This window comes from Pipistrellus kuhlii, unplaced genomic scaffold, assembly GCF_014108245.1.
Source record: "Pipistrellus kuhlii isolate mPipKuh1 unplaced genomic scaffold, mPipKuh1.p scaffold_m20_p_25, whole genome shotgun sequence".
Taxonomy (NCBI): Eukaryota; Metazoa; Chordata; class Mammalia; order Chiroptera; family Vespertilionidae; genus Pipistrellus; species Pipistrellus kuhlii.
This window is the reverse complement of record NW_023425524.1, coordinates 6,595,555-6,618,454: the sequence shown is the minus strand read 5'-3', so window position 1 is coordinate 6,618,454 and position 22,900 is coordinate 6,595,555. Positions and strand designations below refer to the sequence as shown.

The window sequence follows — 22,900 nt, the reverse complement described above, 5'->3', positions numbered from 1 at the left end:
CCACAAACACCCACGTTAAGGTTTTTTTGTAGGAATGTGAAGTTTTTGCTAATTCTACTTTCAACCCCTAACCTTTCTCTTCATCAGCCCTACTTCATGGCATCCTATATATCCCTTTCTGTTCTGGCGATAAAAAATACATAGAGACTCACAAGCATTAAGTTCCCTAAATTCAGTTCAGTTAAAAATGGAATAGGATAAGGACAGAAATCCAGATCTCCCTCACCAAAGTCTGTGTGTTTTCTTCTTCTCTCTCCCCACCCCCCTCAGCCCCCATAAGGTTGAAATCTTAATAATTAAGAATATTTTAAAATATATACTTAGTTGATCATCTTGCAGATTTCTCAACAAAGTCCTTGCTCTTTGGAAGCTTTTGTCCATTAGGGGCCTACAGAAAATTAAGAAAAAATACGTTAGTGATTAGACAAATGCTAATGAGGTAAGGGGAGAGAAAGAGATGGTGATGATAACTTTACATTATATAGGGTGATCAGAGGGTGTCTCCCGAAGGCAGGGGTGGGGAATCTTTATTTCCTGCCAAGGGTCATTTGGATATTTACAACGTCATTCGAGGGCCATACACAATTATTAGCCTGCTGTGTATGGTCAAACATTTAATGAATACAACCCTACTGCCTTGCCAGGGCCAGAGCAAATGATTTCGAGGGCCTTCTACAACCCAAGGTCCAGGCATTCCCCACCCCTGTAAGGCGTTGTGCAGAGAGAGCTGAACTGAGAGTCTCAGGCACTGTGCTGAGCAAGTGCAGATGCTTGGGGTAGAGGAAGAAGGGAGCGATGAAGTTCATACAAGGGTAGGGGGCCCCAACATCCAGGAGCAGAGGGGAAGGTGGTGGGTTTTGTTGTCAGCAGAGAGTTGTCGGAGGAAGAGGTATTCAGTTAGACAGGTGTGGCAGGGTCCTGCTGAGCCCAGTAGTTCATGGCAAAGATTTTGGAGTTTTCATTGGGTGCCATTGAAATCACTGGATAATTTTGCAGAGTGATAGGAACTGACACATTTTCAAAGGAACACTCCGGCTGTGTGTGTGTGTGTGTGTGTGTGTGTGTATTGGAGAAGGTGGTAGGGTGGACAGGTAGAAGCTGGAATGCCAGTGGAAATCTCTTTCCCCTGTCTATGGTGGCTTGGGGGAGTGGGGGAGGGTCAGAGTAATGAAGAGGATGAGCAGTGATAGGATTCTGCATATGTGTGTGTCTAACGAAGAAATGTTCAGGTTGACGAATGCCTCACATGTGGGATGTGACAGGAAGAGTAGAGTTCTGGAACATGCTAAGGGTTCAGTCTAAATGTTTATGGCCCGTGGGTTGCATTGGTCATAGCTGCTGTGGGAATTCAGAGGTGAAGAGCATAGTGTTCTACCCTGGGGTGATCACGGAGGACTTTGGGAAAACAGCATGAGATTTGAACTGGATATTGAGGGAGGAACAAGAATTTTTTAAAAAAATATATTTTATTGATTTTTCACAGAGAGGAAGAGAGAGGGATAGAGAGTTAGAAACATCGATGAGAGAGAGTTATCGACTAGCTGCCTCTTGCACACCCCCTACTGGGGATGTGCCCGCAACAAAGGTCCATGCCCTTGACCGGAATCGAACCCGGGACTTTTCAGTCTGCAAACCGACGCTCTATCCACTGAGCCAAACCAGTGCCGGCAAAAAAAAAAAAAAAAAATTTTTTTAAGCGAAGAGGAAGGAGCAGACATTTCAGGCAGATGAACTCTAAGGAAAGGGGAGACCTAGGAAGAAGCGACGGTATTTCCATAGATGAGGAAACTTAGGGCGGGATGAGTTTTGGAGGAAGATTAAGAATTCATTTTTGGAGGAATCTGTTTTGAAATGTTTTCTTAGACACCCTAACTGAACTTCCTCAGGCACTTCATGCTCTTCTTGTTGGTAAGAGTTCTTTGACTGTCAGAAACTGTAAACCGAGAACAGATAGAACTGTACTCCAAGTACTTTGTAACGTCACGTGTAGATAGCTTCACCAACTCCAATCCTACAGTGACTCATTTGACAATAATTCTCTCATTCCATGTTGTACTTTCCAACTGCCCGGTTTTGGGGTTATCATTAGCTCTGATATTTAGAAATCCTTGTCTAATAATTGTTGTTATTTATTATAGAGTTCTGCATTTATTAATGTGATTTAGTTCCCCTCTCCCCCCTTGAAAATTTATATTCATTCAAGCCATGAAACAACTTTGACATCATCTAAACAGCTTTGACATCATCTATTTTAAGGGTGGGAAATGTCTGGGGCTACAGGCTGTCCAAGGCCCTTGAAATAATTTGGTTTGGCCCTGCCAAGGCATTAGGGCTGAATTCATTAACTGTTTGACCAACTAGAGCAGGCTAATTTCAAGTTGATAATTTTGTGTGGCCGGAGAATGATGTGATAACTATCCAACTGGTCCTTGGCAGGAAAAAGGTTCCCCATCCCTGATCTATTTATTAATTAGGGGGCCTATTTTAGAGTCCTTCTCATTGTTCTTGGGTGACCCAGATACTTGATTAGAGGTTTGTTATTGAAAAAGAATATTTTTCCTACAACAGTGACATCCTGAAACAGATAATACAGTTTTGTCTGCCCGAGGAAGTAGTAGATGTGGATTCCTACAAGTAGAAGTTTAGCAGAGAAGATACAAACTAAGTTCCATCCCAGTCAGCATGGCTCAGTGGTTGAGCGTCAACCTGTGAACCAGGAGGTCAGGGTTTGATTCCTGGTCAGGGCACATGTCCGGGTTGCAAGCTTGATCCCAAGTGTGGGGCGTGCAGGAGGTAGCCAATCAATGACTCTTTCTCGTCATTGATGTTTCTACTTCTTCCTTCCTCTCCCTTCCTCTCTATGAAATCAATTAAAAATATTCTTAAAAAACAAAACAAAAACCTAAGTTCCAGCCATTCCACTTCTAACTCTGTGGCCTAGAAGAAATTACTTAACATTTGTAAAGTCTCAGTTTTATCTGCTGTGTAATCAAGGTAAGAAGTGTATATGACGTTGTGAGAGAGAGTTAAAGGAGATGATGCAAGTGAAGTGATTGGCCCAGCGCCGGGCACCTAGTAAATGCTTAATCAATTGTATCCTCCATTGATTTTCCACCCTTTTCATCTCATGGTTCCCATTACATTCTGGGGCACACCAACAAATTTATTTTTTGCCGATCTTACAGAGATAGCTATACTTTCTACTCATTCACTCTAGATGGCTATTGTTGCGTTGGCAGATCAATATATTGATTTTAGACTGAGAAGCTTGGGGAGTAACTTGTACATGAATCATCAAGGAGCTGGGGTGCTATCAGTCTGCCTTGCAGCGTGAGAACAGACTGTATTTACCTTCACCATCTTTTAGTGTCCGCACTAGCAAGAGGCCTGTGAGAGAAAGCTCCGTCCCAGCACATCTGAGTGTCTAATAGCGCAGCAGAATGCATCATTCATTGGAAGTGGCAGGATGGGGCTATAATCCTGTCTAGAAGTCACATTATCCAGCAGATTTTCCCACCTCTTTGTGTAAACCATTCCTTTTAAAGTATATGTTTCAGACCCAGTATGTTTATAGAACTGGCATCTCCCTGGCTTGCGCCAGAAAGTTTCCTGTCCTTATTAAGAGCGGGAACTCTCTGATGGAGGTGTTTGTCACCCTGAGTGGGGTTTGTTTACTATGACCGGGCTCTGCACGGGCCTTATCCATCCAGTTGATGGACGGCCGAGGCTGCTACTCCCCTCCCTTCCCTCCTTCTTTTGTTCCCTCCCAAAGCATTTCACTTTGTTTTTCTTATGTTTTAACTAATGCGTTCATCCATGTTAGTACTCAGAGCCATTCCTCTCTACAGGCACCTGCCCCCTCTTAAAAACGACCTTCTAGGAACTGCCAGGAAGGGTGGCCTGTCCATCAACTCACTCAATTCGTGCGGCATCTGCAGGGCAGTGTCTATGACCCTGCCTGCAGCCAGATTTGGGTTCCTGTGCTTGAATGTCAAGGCTGGACCACTGACTGGCTCCAACACCCTACTCATGGCGTCTGGTCACTCCCTGCCTATTTGTCTCAGGACTAACCATGCATCCCAGTTTCAGGCTCAAGTAAAATAATGCATATGAGTATTTTCACGAACTCTGAGGACTTTATAAATTGTTCTTTCCAAGGCGCTCTACATTTGAAAAGGCTACTGGTCAAACAAATCCCCTTTCATCAACCTACTTCTTAAATACTTAGGGAAGAGGTGAGGGGGTGGGGGTCTGGCCTCCCTTCTGGGTTTCTATTAACATCATGGGGAGGTTTCAATACACAGTCTGTTTGCTCATCAAACAAATACCTATTTGGCATCTGCTGGCCCCCGCTGTGCCCGAGTTCTGTCTCCCCAGGCCTTGCTTTCTGCTCAGCAGCAGGTAAACCGTTGGCACAAAGTGTTTCCTTCCCTGGATTCAGAGAGTTTATCATCTGTGACCGCCGATGGGAAACTCAGGCCCTCCAGTTGAGCGAGGTATTTTTGCACAGTGGGATCTCACGATTTCCTTCATGTCGCACCCGATTATGTCTTTGAAGAAAGCGTTGTGTATTTCTCTTCTGTAATCTCTCTTCCCAAACGAGTGGAAACCCCTTTACAGCCAATAAAGCGATGGTGTTACTGATGAATTATAAATAGGAAAGTGTTCATTTCTGCCAAGACACTTGAATCCGAATTGTGCAAATCTCCGTCACTATCTCCTTTTGAAGATAAGACTGGTTTTTATGTGAAGACAATGATGGCTTATCGTGTACATCTCCAGAGTTTGAAAATGTGTGTCTAAAAATAGACGGAAGTGACAAATACATCCAGGTTCTGATGTCAGGAAACTAACAATATGTTTTTAACGCATCAATCTCAAAGTACTGAGGATAAACAAGTATAATGTCAAACCGTGTTAATGTGGATATAACCTTTGTAGCCATTTGATAAATATCTACTTTTGAAATGTTAGGATAATGCATTTATTAATTCAAAAATATCCTAAGAAAAATAAACAGGACTCGGAATATTGTTACGTTTAAATGATTGAAAACCAGTTTGACTATCAGCAACCTGGAACACATCCTTCCATGTAGAATTCTTGAACAGGTAGCACTTTCACTTTAAGTTCTCTGTGATCCCGTAAAAACATTTCAGAACTCTTTCAGTCAGTGCTAAATGCAAAACAGAAAGTACTTTATCCACTTTGTCATGATAACCTCAATTTTCAGAGAAACTACTCTTCAGAAATGAGTCTACACTTGGAGGAACATGATGAATGCATTAGTAATGGGATGTGATAAAACACATTCTGCATGTGACTCACACAGACCCCAAGTCCCACCTCCTCATTTCACAGATGGGGAAACCGAGGCTTCCTGGCACCAAGGGTGTAAGGTTATCAGGTGGGTGGACAGGCACCAGTCCAATGGCTCTGTTCATAAGTCAACAGAGTTTTGTTTCACGCCCCTGCCTGGCACCTTGTTTACCCAACATGAGGCGAAGGCCCTCTGTATTTGGGTGGTAAAATCAGCACAGAAGCCAAACAATATTCTGGGCTTTTTCTGCATTGGAATACAAGGGGAGAAATAAGTAGTAAAGCAAGTTGGTCATTCTAATTCCATTATTAGTTGTATTAGTGTTTGGTCAAATTTACTAGTATTTGTTTTTTTAAAAATATATATTTTTATTGATTTCAGAGAGAAGAAGGAAGAGGGAGAGAGATAGGAACATCAATGATGAGACAGAATCATTGAACCAGCTGCCTCCTGCACGCCCCTACTGTACCCTGACTAGTAATCAAACCGTTTTGCCCTGGTTCATATGTCAAAACTCAAACACTAGCTCAACAAAATTTTTTCTCTTGCGCAGCTAATTCTCTTTCTCAGAAATGAGCCCCCAAGTATTTATTCAGTGTTAGAATAATCCTCTGCTGCAGGAGAAGAGTTCCATTTAATTTTTTTTCATGTGCTATTGCATGGGTTTCTAGGCATTTTATAATAGTCTTGCTACTGCGGTCAAATTTGTGACCGAAGAAACACATTTCATGGTGAAACTAAAAATCTTGAATCAGATTTTCCTGCAGTTAATTATTTTTGGGAAAATGACTCATTATGTTTTCTAGGTATTTTATTCGTTAATAGCATAAGCTATTTGTTCATTTGTATGAAGTATTTGTCCTGTGCTTTGTGCTGAATGTATGGAAACAGACAATCTTTCTTTACTCTGGAATCTTTTGACAAATTCCAAGCTGCTATTATAGGACAGATTAAAAAATATTTTAGTGGAAGAAAAACTTACTTGTCTTTGAAAAAACCCCACATTTATAACTTTTAAATTTATATTTGGATTTATTGATTATCAGGCCCTTGATGAATTCACATTGCGAAGAATAAAATATATGAAGTATAGGAACTAAATTTTCTACCCTTACACTAATAAAAGTGCAGAACTACAGGAAGACATTAATACATTTAAAAAAAAAATACATTTTATTGATTTTTTACAGAGAGGAAGAGAGAGGGACAGAGAGTTAGAAACATCGATGAGAGAGAATCATCGATCAGCTGCCTCCTGCACACCCTCTGCTGGGGATGTGCCCTCAATCAAGGTACATGCCCTTGTCCGGAATCAAACCTGGGACCCTTCAGTCCGCAGACCGACACTCTATCCACTGAGCCAAACCGGTTTCGGCACATTAATACATTTTTAACAGCTTTGAATTATCGGGAATTTTTCACACACAGAAGATATATGCAATATAGAAATTCAGTTAAGAGCATAATAGTAGGAAAATTTTACAGGTAAAACATTTCTCAAGAATCTATCTTTAAAAAATACTTTTTATTGCTTTTTAGAGAGAAAGGAAGAGACGGGGAGAAAAACAGAAACATCAAAGTGAAAGAGAAACATTCATTGGCTGCCTCCTGTACTCACCCTACTGGGGATTGAGCCCACAACCTGAGCATGTGCCCTAACCAGGAATTGAACCAGCAACTTTTTGGTGCACAGGACAATGCCCAACCAACTGAGCCACACCAGCCAGGGAAAGAACCCATCGTTTTGGTATCACTCATAGCATAACATGATTGTGCTGTGGGTCCTAAGTTTATCTATTAATTAGCATTATTAAGAGCACTCTATGGAAATGTTACATTCTACTAGAGACACAACTCAAACAGCTACAACCTTTGAAGGACTAATCTGTATATTATGACAACAAAATGCCCTTAATAAGAAAACTTCCATTGGTTGATGACCACAGTGAAAATGCTATAACATTGGCGCTGTGAAGAAAGACCATCCTTTTTCGGAGCCCTACTTGGGTGTGCCATAAATTGTATCAGTCACGTGATCAGAGTTCTACAGTCCATCCCTTGGGAGATCTGTTTCCCTTTGGGAACTAGAACTCAATTTATAGTTCCTTTCCTTGTACTTTATTCCTACTCTGTTTTTCAGTGTGTGTGTGTGTAAGTTAGAAGAACAAAGCCAATCCTTGCAATAGACCGCCTTCAGTTTAAGCTTTTGAGTGGTTGTCAGGAATTGTCATTGGGATGAATATTCATCAGAAGTTTCTGATACATCTCCGACTTGAGAAACCTTGTCACGGGGCTGAATAGTCTTCAGAAGCTTCTGATACATCTCCGACTTGAGAAACCGGGGGTACGAGTCTCTCTCCATGTGCATGTACACGATTTTCTGAGCCTCTTCAAAGCACGCCCGAGTGGGTTCTTGAATATTCCTGACTATGGTTTCTCTTGTCGAACTGTCAATGTTAATCTGAAAAGCGAAATTGCAGCAATGGGCGGGATTAAAGGCGGAAAGACAATGCAAGGGTTTGATGTATTCCCCCCTCTCCTTTTCAGTGGACTAGGGTTATTTTGTTTGCAGTTTCATTGGTATCTCAAAAGACGTAGGAGGTAAACTCTTGGCTTCTTGAAAAGTAAACATCCACCTCCACATCCCAGATCAAAATAACACGAGGCCCAAGGCCCGGGAAATCGCTGAAACCATTGCTTACTTGGGAGGGCACAAGTGGTTTGCTGGCAGAGTCTACAAACAAGGAAGTTTACTGGATGGAGGTCTTCCCTGAGGAAGAAAGGGAAGATGGTGCTATTTTAAACTTGGCCTTCCTTAACAGGCATGCATGTTGATTTAATGGACTCTGCCCCGAAATGGGAAGAAGGTGAAGAGAAGTGGGGAAATAGAGAAGTGGTCATTTCAGTAAACCCAAGTATTTTCCAGATAACAGTTTTAAGGAACAAATTCTGTCCTGGGTGAGAGGAATGTCATTTACCATCCTCCCTGCTGGTCCCCTTGATCAGAATTCTCGTTCCCCAGTGTCTCCCCACCAGGAGGAGTCTCAGTGTTGTCTGTTTCCCTCATGGCTCTGTTGTCTTCAGGCAGAGGTGCATGATGGGAAGTGATATCCATGTGAGCATTTGCTGGCTTTGCTGGAGGGAGGGGAGGAAGCAGGGGCTATGGGAGCACAGACTTTGTCCAGCACCCCCGGGGATGTCAATATGTCTATTGATGGTAACCATAGTTCCTTCTAGCAAAGCCAGTTCTTTGTAAATCACTCTCGTAGGGAATTAAAATCATTTAATAGCCGAAACTGGTTTGGCTCAGTGGATAGAGCGTCGGTCTGCGGACTGAAAGGTCCCAGGTTCGATTCTGGTCAAGGGCATGTACATTGGTTGCAGACACATCCCCGGTGGGGGGGTGTGCAGGAGGCAGCTGGTCGATGTATCTCTCTCATCAATGTTTCTAGCTCTCTATCCCTCTCCCTTCCTCTCTGTGAAAAATCAATAAAATATATTAAAAAAAAGATAAGCCCTTTGAAATATTAAAAAAATAATAATAATTTAATAAGGAGAGGCCTGGGAGCCACATTGACCTAACTTAGAATCCGGATTTCCCCACTTTCCCTCTGCATGCCACTGGGCAAGTTAGTGCCTATCTCTGACTCTCAGGATTCTTATGTGGAAAATGAGGTGAACAACCCTGACTTGACAGCATCCTTTGGGGTAAAGAGCCCGGCACCTCTTTGTGTGCCCAGTCAGCAGACACGGACACCCTGATGCCCATTCAGGGTCACCCTTGGCTAGGTACCTCTCTGGGGGACTGTGGCTGGATGTAGATCTTGTAAAGCTTCTTCGCCCGAAAATGTCTGCTCCATCGAAAGGCGATCTTCTTGTAGGTCTCACAGGCCATCCAGAATTGGATGTTCTCATCGCTGTGCTCCAGTTTCAGGAACGCCGCATAGACCACCGGCCCATCTGAAAGTAATGGAGACATCACTCATTTTCCTGCGTCAACACCATTAACACCTCTGAAAAACACACACACAATGAAATGTAAAAATAAAGTCTGGTCCAGTTGGTATGGCTCAGTGGTTGAGTGTTGACCTAGGAACCACGAGGTCACAGTTCGATTCCCAGTCAGGGCACATGCCTGGGTTGTGGGCTCGATCCCCAGTAAGGGGCGTGCAGGAGGCAGCCGATCCGTGATTCTGTCTCATCATTGATGCTTCTGTCACTCTCTCCCTCTCCTTTCCTCTCAGATATAGCAGTTGGTGCTCCTGGTAAAGAAATAGCTGAATGGACAGGCAAACCATTTCTGGTTTAACATGTGAAGCTGGAAGCCCACAACCTCCCCTGTGTATTGAAAGAAACAAGAGTTTGGTGTTAACAAACAGAAAAGCAACTTGATCTATTTTTGTACTCCGAGGAATTTTGACTGTTTCATCAGGAGGGGGAAATGAGGACCCTAAAATAAAGAAATGAGCTTTGAAAGAGGTGGGAGAAGAATGAAATACCAGATCCTGGAATGAGAGTTCACCAGCTACCGGGGTGGTTTGAGTTGGATGAGTGCACGGGGGTCGGGAGAGGGGTTTTGGAAACCAGTGATTTTGTAACCCAGATTTGTGTTTATGTCCGTGTTTAGTTTAATTGTATGGTAGAGTGTTTAGAGAGGTTCATTCCGGAACCTGCCCGCGAATTACTGGGCTGCTGATGCCGTGTGTTACCGTATGACAGCCTGGGGAAAGCTGACGCGGATAAGAACCCGTCTGATATTTCAGGTCTGATGACAGCATGTTCCACAGAATCCCGTCCTCATAGTGTGTACACGTTACCCCCGTTAGCGGCTCAAAACACAAGTATATTAAAAGTGTTCCAGAAATCTGAGTAACTCTTCAAGTCGGCACGAATGGCTCAGTCTAGCGTTTCTATTGACACACACACAAGAGTTAAAAGCTTTTTCCAAGTCCAGCCCTGGAGCTCTTTCCTTCCTTCCTTCCTTCCTTCCTTCCTTCCTTCCTTCCTTCCTTCCTTCCTTCCTTCCTTCCTTCCTTCCTCCCTCCCTCCTCCCTCCCTCCCTCCTTCCCTCCCTCCCTCCCTCCCTCCCTCCTTCCCTCCCTCCCTCTCTCCCTTCCTTCCTTCTTTTTTTTTCTTTCTTTCCTTCTTTCTTAATATATTTTACTGATTATCTACAGAGAGGAAGGGAGAGGGATAGAGAGCTAGAAACGTCAGTGAGAGAGAAACATCGACCAGCTGCCTCTTGCACACCCTGTACCAAGGATGTGCCCACAACCAATGTACATGCCCTTGACCGGAATCAAACCTGGGACCTTTCAGTCCACAGACCGAAGCTCTATCCACGGAGCCAAACCGGTTTCGGCATGCCTAACTATTATTAATTTATTTACACAGATACACACACAAGTCAAACTATTGGTATTAAATTGTGAAAGCAATTTTGTTTCACTCTTGAATATTTAATATCATGCAGCAAACACTTTCCCCCCTTTTTGTCTTAATAGTCCACCGCAACAACAGCAACAACAAAAAGACAAAAAATAATAATCCACTGCAGGGCTAAGTTCTGATACACTGATTTACTCCCTGTTATTGACTGTGTAGATTGCTTCTCCATTTTAAGTTAGATTGTTCTACATTGAGCATGTTGGTTCGTAAACCTTTGCATCTCCAATTATTTCTTTAAGATGACTTAAAGGAGCTTAGGCATCCCAGTTTCTGGGAAAATTTCTCTGAACCTGCCATGTCCCTGTCAGAGCACCTAGTACACACTTACTTTGATAACGTCTCACTGTATACTGCAGCCTACTGTATTTATTGGCTTACATCCATCACTCTCCCATCACCTCACCTCACCTGCACACCCTCACCTGGACCCCCTCACCTGCACACCCTCACCTGCACAACCTCACCCGCACCCCCTCACCCACACACTCTCACCTGCACATTCTCACCCGCACACCTCACCCGTACACCCTCACCTGCACATTCTCATCCACACACCCTCACCCACACACCCTCAACTGCACATTCTCACCCGGACCCCCTCACCTGCACACCCTCACCCACACACCCTCACCTTCACACCCTCACCCACACACCCTCACCTGCACATTCTCACCCACACACCCTCACCGCACACCCTGACCTGCACCCCTTTTGGGAACTGGGGCTGCACTTTCTTTATGGGCTGGTGCCCAGAGCCCACAACACTGCCCAACACACAGCAGTTACCCAACCAGCCGATAAATGCCCGCCATTCTGGCCCCGCGTCCCTCCTGCTTCTATCTTTTACAGTGACTCCCATAGGTTTTGAAAAGGGAAGCGGAGCCTAATTATTCAGCATGCAGGAAAAGCACAAAAGACTGGAGGATTATTAGACTTGGCACATGGTTACTTGTTGGCTTTCTGAGAGCGAGATAAAAAAAAAAAAAAAAAGTACTCATAGAAGAGAGGTGTCTGAATGGCCAGTCTCTGTTGTTGTTTTGTTTTGTTCCCTGCGAAGGGACAGAGGACACGAGAAATGAGCGAAGACGAAGGTGCTAAGTGGGCAAAGCTGAGTGCGGCTGAGGGTAATAGGAGGGTCGGGGGGGAGGAAACCATGGCAACAGCAGGGATGAGAGGGGAGCTGCCAATCAACACTGTGCAGCATGATCTCTCCACAGAGGAAGGGAGCCGGGAGGGGGCTCTGCCTCCACATCGGGATGCACACGAGGGGACCACAGGGTCTCTCAGTGATGCTGAGTGTCCACCATAAGGAGGAAGGTGCCCAGGCCAGCAATACAGTCCCCTGGCGTGGACAGCACTCAGCGGTGTGATGACCTAGGATGGCCACGGCTGTCGGCAGGGGCTGTGGTAACTGAGAAAGGGGGAGAGGGTACAGGCTGCTCCAGGATGATTTGGACCAAAATGAAACCATCGATGCCTTCTAAGGCCATTCCCGTCGCCTAGAAGGCCCCAGGCTCCAGCAGGCAGGTGAACTCCTCTACATTATTCCAAGGCATTCTCCTCCCTGACAGCTCAGGGCTTTCAGATCTGGGTTCTTCGCTGCATGGCCTCTGCCCCAGGCCCCAGCGTGGCCCGCTGCTTCTCCTCATTCAGCGCTTGGCTCACATTTTGTCCCTCCTGACAGTTCTCCGCTCCTCCAGTTGGATTGCCCTCTCGCCTGGCTTTCTTTGTCCTGCAGCCTGGCTTTCCTTTGTGCAAGGCCCTGGCCACTTTCTGGAATTAACTTATTACTGAACTCATTTGCTTGGTTGTCTGTCTCCTTACCTCTAGGGGGAGCACAGGACCTGAGCTCAGTGACCTTGGCTTTGTTCACCCCAGTGTCCCGGGGCCTGGCAGGTCTACCGGACACAGGGCAGGGCTGGATGAGTCACCCAAGGGCATGCCTTATAGCTTTACTAAACTTCTTTTTGTTTCTATTAAACACACTTCGCTCAAATATCAGCAGGCGACTTCTGTTCTCATCTTGTAAGATTTTGGCCAATCAGTGTATGGAGGAGCCTTCTTTCTGTCTTTCTTCCTGACATTAAAGATTTGGATTTGGATCATTTTTCAGTCTTGACATTTCCGGTACAATGAACCCTTGGGTGTTCTGGGATGGTTGGCCTCCTTGTCATTTCAAAGGCGTATTTTTGTATCTTTCCTAGTCCTCCTGGGCTTAGCCATCAGAAACTCCCATAGGATTTCCCCCCATTTTTCTTCTCAGCGGGGGGATGGTATTTTGGGGCCTCATTTGGTGTTTTGGTTCACCATCATTCCAGGAAATGGTCTTTAGAAATCTTCATAGATTTTTTTTTTTTTTTTTTTTTTTTTTTTTTAGTGAAGAGATGACTAACAGCTCAGATTATTTTGTTCTTTTCAGATTCATTTAAAAACTTACCACGATATCTGTGTTCATCGGAAGACAGTTCTTCCCTAAAAACTTTGATGTTTGGAAGCTTGGAGTATCTCTTATCATCTACAGACTTGCAAATTTTGCAGGGTACTTTCTGTTTAATCACTGTGGAGATTTTTCTTTATGAGACCAGTTTTCACACCGAATCCCTAGGATTCCTGCACAGAATGGACAGTTGACGTTGCTAGGAGGTTGCTAAACGCACTGACTGCCCATATGGGTGCATGCACTTCTTCGTATTTCTTGCCTTGAGCCCATGAGTTTATTGCCCTCATATCCGCTGCTGTTATCTTGCATTTATACCATCTGAATGCTGAGGCTTACATAGAGCCATATAAGGCTCACTTCCCCGAGACGCCGATCCAGTTAAGAAATGAGCTCTGAGGCGTTTTAGAACATCACGACTCAAGTGTATTTCTACTTTCGAAGGCATGAAGCAGAGCAAGTTGTTAATTTAAAAAAAAATCATTCTAACTTTAGCCGGTGTTGGTTTGGCAGTGTTACTATTTAAGCATCTTTTCCAAGGGATTTTACACATAGACTTGTGAGGAATAAATATTCACAGTGACTAATCTTGTTTTAATTATCGCCCAAGGAAATCATGGCGGTTGACACGACAGGCTATTTTCAGGGCTTCCTTTTTTTAACTGCGGCTGCTGCCACGTAGAAGGTGGCGAGAAGAGGGTCCGCTGTCATCATCCAGGATTCCCCCCTTTCCCCTAAGAGTGGAATCGGCTAATTATTCAAAGATGACCTATCCATGATACTCACATTTTGTCGCCATCAACTTCTCAAAGGACTCGGCCCACTGGGACACTTCCTCCGAAGTAAGGCTTTGAAAAGAAACAAGAGGTGCTCATTGCACTAAAATATTCGTGAGGGTTGATGCCATCTTGAAAGTAATACCCAAAATATAATCACACTGTGTCTGTGTGAGGTTTGGGATGGAAGTTTTACCTTCCTGTGATCTTTCCCATTTTATTTTTACTTCCTAAACGCTTAAAGTTGTAAAAAATTATCAAGGTATTATAAAGGTGAAAATGGGATCAAACACATTTTTTAAAGGATGAAGAGTTATCTATAATAATGAAAGTGTAATATGCTAATTAGACTGGATGACCTTCCAGATGAAGCCTGGGCTTCAAGGGAAGCCCGGGTCCCGGAGGCCAGAGGGAAGCTGGTGCCCACAGCCGGGGGAAGGAAGGCCTGCTTTTGCATGAATTTTGTGCATCGGGCCTCTAGTAGTCCTATAAGATCTCTGTTCCCAAACGACCACTGTCAATGTTTTGATTTATTTCTTTTTAGTCTTTTTGTTCAGTGTGTGTTTTTAACCAAGAAGTAATCATACTCTGCTTGTGTGTTGTTTGTGTATACCTTATGTGTATGTGTGTGTTTCCGCATAATATATATATATATATATATATATATAGTGTTCCAAAAATCTATACACACTTTGAATAATTATTAATTCCAATGGGTCAAATCTGAAAAGAAAGAAACACCAATTGAGCTAACAGAAAAAAGCCTGTATACATTTTTTGGGGCATCTTGTATACATACATAGATATAGATATAGATATAGAGATAGAGATAGAGATAGAGATATAGATATAGATATAGATATAGATATAGATATAGATATAGATATAGATATAGATATAGATATAGATATACATTAGAGGGAGGCCTGATTCATGAAATTTGTGCAAGAGTAGGCCTTTCTTCCTCTGGCTGCCAGCACTGGCTTCCCTCTGGCACCCGGGACCTGGAATCTGTCTGGAAGGATGTCTGAAATGATGTCTAGTCTAATTAGCATATTTCCCTTTTATTATATATATATATATATATATATATATATATATATATATGTTTGTGTGTGTGTGTGTGTGTGTGTGTGTGTGTGTTTGTGTGTGTGTGTGTGTGTATTTATAATGACCTTTTTAAATGTCTTCACAGTCATCTTAATAACAGTTTATAATGTTGTAATTTACAATCTTTTATATTCCCTATAATTTATCATGATTAAGGAGTATTCTATAAGGGGCATTTCATAGTTTACATAATTCCCAGTGAATAGTTTGATTATTTCTTATTTTCACCCCTAAAACCCAATGTGGCCCAGCTGTGCCTAAGGCTTGCCACGTCCTCACAGTTAGAGTGACTCCTTAGGATGTTAGCAGAAGTGGGATCCGGTGGGCCAAAAGAGGCACCTTTTTTAGGGTCTCGGTACAAATGGCCCAAGTGCTTGTAAAGGGTTAGGCGCTGTATGCAGCAACGTGTTTGCCTGCTCACCTAATAGAATCTTAGCGTATCACACGTACCCTACTTGATTGCATTCACATAACAAAGTTATCTCATGTATAGACATATCGTCTATTATTTGCGATTAGTTTGCCGAGGTGTTTAATTTTATTGCTGCAAATAACATGTCAACTTACATTTTTTAAACAGTATTTAAAAGAAAAACATTTGTCATTTAGGAAGTGTCTGTGAACGATGCTGCCTCGAAGGCTTTATTTCTGTTCGTCTTGGTGGGTGGGCTTTTGAGGTGACTTGGCAATGCTTCCCTATCAGTCACCTTACTTTCTCTGTTAAAATACTCAGCGTGCTCATCGCCATACAGCTTCTGACCCGTTCTTCAGGTCCCCGCTTTTAGTAGCTGCCTATCCTAAAAGACAGCTGTGGGTACCAGCTTCCACTGTCCCCGGACTAATTCTGGCCCAGTTAGCCCCGCAATTAGTATCGATGGAACAGCCAGTGGCTTTAGCAGGTACCTGACACCATGAAGGAAGATTAGCTAAAGAGGTTAGAAAATAACCCAGAACATGGAAAGCAATTGGGAGTCCTTAAAAAAAAAAAAGGTCAACTGTGTTTTGTTTTCTAAAATTTTGGGTGCCTCTGGCCGGTATTAGATGGGCTGTTTGCATCAGCACAGAGGCTTAGCAGTGTACTGCTGTGAAGATTGCTTTAAAAGCCGCATTTCCATGAAATGCGTCTGACTCATTGTTCTTTTTCTCTTATTAGAATTTGAGAGAAGCAGTTGCCTAAAACAACCCTGTGAACCCGGTGAAATAGGAAAGTGCTAGGCTGGGAGCGTTCCCTCCTCCCCATTCTGCCTGTTCCCAGCATTGGGGGGACAATAAAGTCTCCCCCAGTGGCTCACCTGCCATTACTGCCATGGCTTAGCTTAAAGTTTGGTGTTGCCGATAGTTGGACAGAAGAAGCCTTTGGCCTCTCAGATTCCCGAGATTTATGGAGATAGACTATAATTGCTGTGGATAAAATTGTGAAATGGCATCTCTTTTTGGTTTAAACCAGTGGTCGGCAAACTGCGGCTCGCGAGCCGAGGTTTGCCGCTCCGTTGACTAATGGGTTTGCCGACCACTGTCCTATGCTACCCTTTACCTCTTTGCACACAATATGCCACAACTGCCTAATCCTCACAGCTTCCAACTACACGGTAACATTTAGTCTAGCAGTGGTCGGCAAACTCATTAGTCAGCAGAGCAGCAAACCACGGCCCGACCACTGGTTTAAACTGATTTTTTGCTTGTAAGTTTTTCTTAGTATGTCACAAGTTTTACATGGTCCCGCGGCCATCTGGGTCTCCACATCAGAACTGTCCTAAACAACTTTGCCCCTTCCACCCACCCTGATTTTTTAATCCTCACCCAAGGATATTTATTTCCATTGATTTTTAGAGAGGGTGGAAAGAAGGGGGGGGGGGGGAGAGAGAGAGAGAGAGAGAGAGAGAGAGAGAGAGAGAGAGAGAGAGAGAGAGAGAGAGAGAGAGAGATCAATGTGAGAGAGACACATCAACTTGCTGCCTCTCACTGGGGCTCTGACCAGGGCCAGGAAGGCAGCCTACAACTGAGGTATGTGACCTTGACCGGAATTGAACCTGTGGCCCTTGAGTCTAGGGGTCAGTGCTCTGACCACAGAGCCAAACCAGTGAGGGCACTTACTCAGATTTTTAAAGAAAAGTCTTCTTTTGTGTCCCTCCCGCCACCTGGACAGATAGGCTGACCGTGCCTGTCACTGCAGCAGCCACACCTGGTCTTGTAACTCGCTGAGCTTGGCGTCTTCCTGCTTCCTCCACCCACACACCATAGCTTGCAAACGTTTGGGGGCATTTGGCTGCTTCAAGGCATGAGCATGTATGCCAGGAGCTGTGGCCAGAACCGAGGTCTCCCTTTGGGCTAGGCTAGGCACTCACTGTTAGCCAAATAGGGACCCTCCACCCAGGCCTTCTCTGAGCTGAGCAGATCCAATCATATGGTTTGGTACCTTTCTCAGGCCTTACACTTCCCATGTTGATACAGTCATAATCCTCTTTTCCCCCCCAACACACACCCCAATGTCAAGCAGACTTGGGAGCTTGGTAAGCATTTGGTTTCACCCCTAGTCTCACCTCTTCCACCTGGGGATGAAGATTTTCAGAACTTGCCGAAACCGGTTTGGCTCAGTGGATAGAGCGTTGGCCTGTGGACTGAAGAGTCCCGGGTTCGATTCCCGTCACGGGCATGTACCTTGGTTTTGGGCACATCCCCAGTAGGGGGTGTGCAGGAGACAGCTGATCGATGACTCATCTATGTTTTTAACTCTCTATCCCTCTCCCTTCCTCTCTGTAAAAAAAAAAAAAATCAATAAAATATATTTTTTAAAAAAGATTTTCAGAACTCTGCAGGTGGAGGATTTGAGCCAGGAACATTTTGGATCAAATAATATCATTTTCAGATATTATGAAACAAACAAAAAAAAATCTAAGAATTTACTCACAATAGACTCCCTAAAAACATCGGACTTGCCGAATTCTCAAGTTATGAACCATGAATAACGAAAACGGAACCCTGTGTAATAGATGCTCGGTCCTCTGGGGGAATCACTCATGCATGAACGCAGGTTTTGCTTTCTGAACAAATTGAGTTAAGAGAGCAGCTGAAGTCACGGACCCCCGGGGAAATGCTTTAGCATGGCCTTCCAACGCAGTGGCTTACTTACTCTGAAGGGAGCCTCTTCGATGCATCTCTGCACATCGTACACACCCAGCAGGTCCGCCTGCTCATTTTTCTGGAGAAAAACACCATCCACGGAGTATAATTTAGTCATTTAAAATAATTATAGGTTAAGAGTGCATTTCTAAAGAGCACACAGAGTAATCACGTTTGAAGTTACTGGGCTACAGTCACTGGTCGGGGGAGGATGACAGGAGAACAGAAGGACTCCTAACCATTTTAGGGGAATGCGGGCGTTTCAAGTTGTGACTTCAGGCCTCAGCTGGCCCGCCTGTCCGTCAAAGGGCTCGATCCCCAGTGTGGGGTGTGCAGGAGGCAGCCAATCAATGATGCTTCTAGCTCTCCTTTTCCCTTCTCTAAAATCAATAATCATCATCATCATCATCATCATCATCATCTAACCTAATAATAGAGGAATATGCAAATTAACCATCACGCCGCTACACAAACCATGCCCACCAGCCAATTAGGGTGAGTATGCAAATTAACCCCACCAAAATGGTGGTTAATTTGCATATCAAGACAGCATAGAAAGAAGCCAAGTCTGCAGAAGAAGGGAGGAAAACAAGCAGGGCAGCAGAGAAGGGAGGAAAGCAGAGGGGGCCAGGGGAGAAGAGGGGAAAGCAGATGGGACAGTGACCGAAGCAGAAAGCCCTATGGCAGGAATCTTCCTGCAACAGGCCACTAGTTATCTATATAAAAGATTCCTCATGTCTGTGATCACCTCCAAGAGGCCGATTTTCCCAACACCTCGCTGCTTGTCTTCTAAGCAGGAGGGTTGCCAAGAGCTTCCTCTTCCAAAGCCTTTCCTGTCAGTAGAACCATCATCCCTGTCCTCTACTGGGCCTTTGTGACCATCGGTCTTATGCCTCCTTGTCTCCATACCAACCTGCTGCTGCTGCTGTGTGTACATCAGTGATCTCTGAACCTGGAATCCATGTCTGTTTACAAGTTACCATGGTATCTTTTATGGCTCTAACGGAATTGTTTAGCAAAGGCAGGAGAGTCTTAGTATTCGACGCCCACTTGGGTCAGAAGCACAGCAAAGGTCAAGCCATTTCAACCTGGCCGGTTCGGCTCAGTGGATAGAGCCCCGGCCTGTGGACTGAAGGGCTGTGTGTTCATTTCCAGCCAAGGGCACATACCTCCGTGGCGGGCTCATTCCTAGCCCCAGTCGGGTATATGGGGGAGATAGCCAATTGATGTGTCTCACTTACATTGATGTTCTCCCTCCCCCTCCCTCTCTCATTCCTACTTTCCCTTCTCCTTCCCCACTTCTTCCCCTCCCCTTCCTTCTCCCTCCCCCCCACCAAAAAAAAAAATCAATGGAAAAATATCCTCAGGTGAGGATTAGCAATAACAGAGTAATTTCCAAATGCACCAGAATTTAGGGTCCCCACAGCTCCCGAGAAGTGACAGTATATTAAGATAACTCTGGGCCCTGGCGCCAAGCAGACAGATGCCTGAGTTCAGGCGCTTAGCTGTGCAACCGTGGGCATAGCAATACACACTTCCCCATTTTCCCTTTCCCTTTCCCTAAAGTGGAACTGTAAAGATTAGAAAAGCACATGCAGTAACTGTCTGTTCCCGCTAATCTGATGTTCAGTCAGCTTCCGGCACTCCCTGTCACTCAGGAAATCGTTCCTAAGCTTTTTGTGTGCACGTGTGTCTGTGCGTGTGTGTGTGTGTATGTGTGTGTGTGTGAGTGCATGCACAGGAAACACACATTGTCAGACTGCATTTCTTCCTCTTTTTAAATTTCTGCTGAGACCCCGATGGAGCTTACTCCTCCTTCCGTGTGTCAGCCTCCTCCCCGCCCTGCTCATTGGCCCTTTCCTCCATCACCCTGGTCCTACATTCCTGTTGTCCACGGACTATGTTAGTGGCGGGAGTTCGAGCTTTAGGGATTTAGGCACATTGAGGTGCGTGAGTCCTCCTGAAGGGAGGAACTACCAGAAGGGCTTGCATGGTCAGAAGGACCTGGGCCAAGGGGTGAGAGGCCAGCCCGGCCAGAGCGTCCCCTTGCGAGCAATCACGTGAGGTGTCCCCTCTATAATGATGTCCTTTAGGGTTAGGATTTGATTAACATATTCCATTGATAAACTCACATTTGTTTGGTTTATCAAATCCACTTAAAACCATCTTCAGTTGAATTATACCCTTGGAATTCAAGCATACATGGTCATTTATTAGTAAAAGTATCAATTAGCCTCAAATACTCCATTGGACTAAGGGTTCTATTTTTGGCACAAAGAGAGAGTTCCTTGTGAAAGGAAGGTTGAGCTGATAGGATATAGAACTGGTTTAAAACGGATGAACTCACCGAGCTTTGAGTCAACAATAATCATTTTTCTCTCACGGTGGTGGTATGATTTGTGGGAAACTTGCATGGACCTAAAAATAAGATAGTGACAAAACCAAACAAAAGCAGAAAAGGTTATTGTGTGCTTCCTGGAGAAGGCATTTTTGACGAAGATTTCTATAAATACCCCCGCCTTACATTTTTAGTAAAAAGTCAATAGTTTATTCACTTTGTTAAGTACTGGATGTTTATCCCTATTGGTGATTTGTTAACTCCTTATCTAGAAATTTATTTTATGGGTAGTTATTATAAAAATTCCTATACTTTCAGTATCTATGTTCCATTTCTTAAAATATTTTTTGTTTATTGAAGGTTAACATCATACGTTAATTTGCCTATATTTTTATTTTTTAACATTCTCTTGGTAAAACTAGTGTGCATTTTTAGAATGTAAGTGTGTTTAGAACCTGTTTAGGTCTCCATAATGATTTTTTTTTCTCGGTGTTTCCTCCTGATTATTTTAAAGAAAGTATACATGTCATCTATAGAATTTAATTATTAGAGTGGGATAAATGCATAAATGATGAATTGAGTTGGATATGTATCATGCCAGGAACAGATTCAAGTTTCCCCCCTGGTATTTAAATGGAATCTTTCTCAAAGCAATATGAAAATATAAGTGAATTTTCTTACATTGAGCCTTTCCACACATTGAATTTTTTCCTCATACTAATAGGCAATCGATTAATCCTTTCTGCAGTATCTGTATTTATATTATGATGTAGCGTGCCACATAAAATTTAGAAAAACCTAGAGCAATTTACATTTTTTTAATGCTTAAAGAGTTTTTTAATTAAAAACATTTTAAAATTGATTTGAGAAAGAGAAAAAACATACATCAATTTGTTGTTCCACTTATATATGCATTCATTGGTTGATTCTTTTCCCCCCATTTTTTTAATTAAGGTATTATACATGTACATATCTTACCATTGCTCCCCCATCCATTCCTCACCCCCCAGTATTTTGCGTCCATTGGTTTTGCTTACTATGTGCATGCATATAAGTCCATCGATTGAACTCTTATCTCCCCCAGCAATTTACATTTACAATATGTTGGGTTTTGTTTGCCAAGGCACACAAAATTCTTGCCTTTAAAAAGCAAGTAATTTGGGTGTAGTTGTGCTTAGGCACAACACTAAGGAATGAAGAAATTCTGTAAAATCGAGATCAACAATGCTTCCTATAAGCCTTTCTACCTGCGATCCATACCGCTGATTAAATGATGGAACTATTATAATTTGGTAAAGGTATGATTTTCAAAACAAGTCTGAAATATCTGACTGGATGACTTTATCGAATCCTACACACAGACACACACACACACACACACACACACACACACACAACACCCCCATAAAATGAAAGACCACACCTACCCTCCTCTAGAACTGGAACATTCCTTTACTGCCCGATTTAGAAGCTTCATTTGCACATGTGTGACCGTAAGTTTTGTTTTAAAATTATTATTTGTTTTGTTTTAGCTATAGAAAGCCTAGGCCAGGACAACATACGTGTTCACTAGTCTGTTTTCCTTGGACGAAGCCTGCTGACATTTCTCACAGCCCTGCCGTGGAAGTAAAAAAAAAATCCACTCGCCATCGCTACCAAACTAATAGCGTTGTATCCGTCAACTACGTGAGAGAACCTCATACTTACAAGGATGCCCTGCAGAGCAGTCCGCCATGCTAACGCCTATTTCCTCGTTGCAGGATCCTTTTGAGGTCGGGCTCTGCAATGCCACGACACAGCCGGCATTTTAGCTTTCCCAGCATGCAAGAGCTCTGCTGCCTCTGCTCCCTTTGGGGGCCCTCTGGGCTTTGCAGGACCGTCCCCCCCGCTTATAGACGCCTCTATGCAAAGAGGGGCTGGGCTGCATATGGAAAGCAGTCCGGGGGCCCCCCAGTGCGTGGCTGATAGAGAGGCCTTATCTCACAGCATCAGCCCATCTGACTGGTCACGTGACTGGAAATCTTCAGTGCACTAGTCAAACCTTTCCTCCAAAACAGTTCATTTTCTTTCTTTCTTTTTTTTTTTTTTTTTCCATTGTGGAAAATGTATAGCTTACAGGAAAACCTCCCTTTTAAAGCACCCAGGGAACTGACTGCCCATCAGTAGGCTGCTACCAGTGCACATTTGCTGTCAAATGATTAAGAAGTGTCCAACGCAGCCTGCCTGTGTACTACAGATTACTAAGGACCCCGAGCAGTGGAAAGATCTACTAAGTAAGGAGGCCTCTGTCCTAGTCCAGCCTTTCTCGTTGCCTCGGCAGGTCCTCCAGGGGCCGTCCCTGAGCTCTCTGT

The 22,900-nt window shown here is 43.9% G+C and overlaps 1 protein-coding gene across 1 annotated transcript; it reads right to left on the bottom strand.

Moving 5' to 3' along the window:
- Positions 1-7,547: 7,547 nt before the first annotated feature.
- RGS13 (regulator of G protein signaling 13) lies at positions 7,548-22,311 on the bottom strand. Its single transcript, XM_045587044.1, has 6 exons — positions 22,257-22,311; positions 20,559-20,629; positions 18,222-18,290; positions 13,992-14,053; positions 9,114-9,280; positions 7,548-7,781 (listed from the first exon to the last, which is right to left on the bottom strand). The coding sequence occupies exons 3-6, from the start codon at positions 18,284-18,286 to the stop codon at positions 7,548-7,550; spliced, it is 528 nt and encodes a 175-aa protein (XP_045443000.1). The 5' UTR covers positions 18,287-18,290; positions 20,559-20,629; positions 22,257-22,311.
- Between the last annotated feature and the right edge of the window lie 589 nt (positions 22,312-22,900).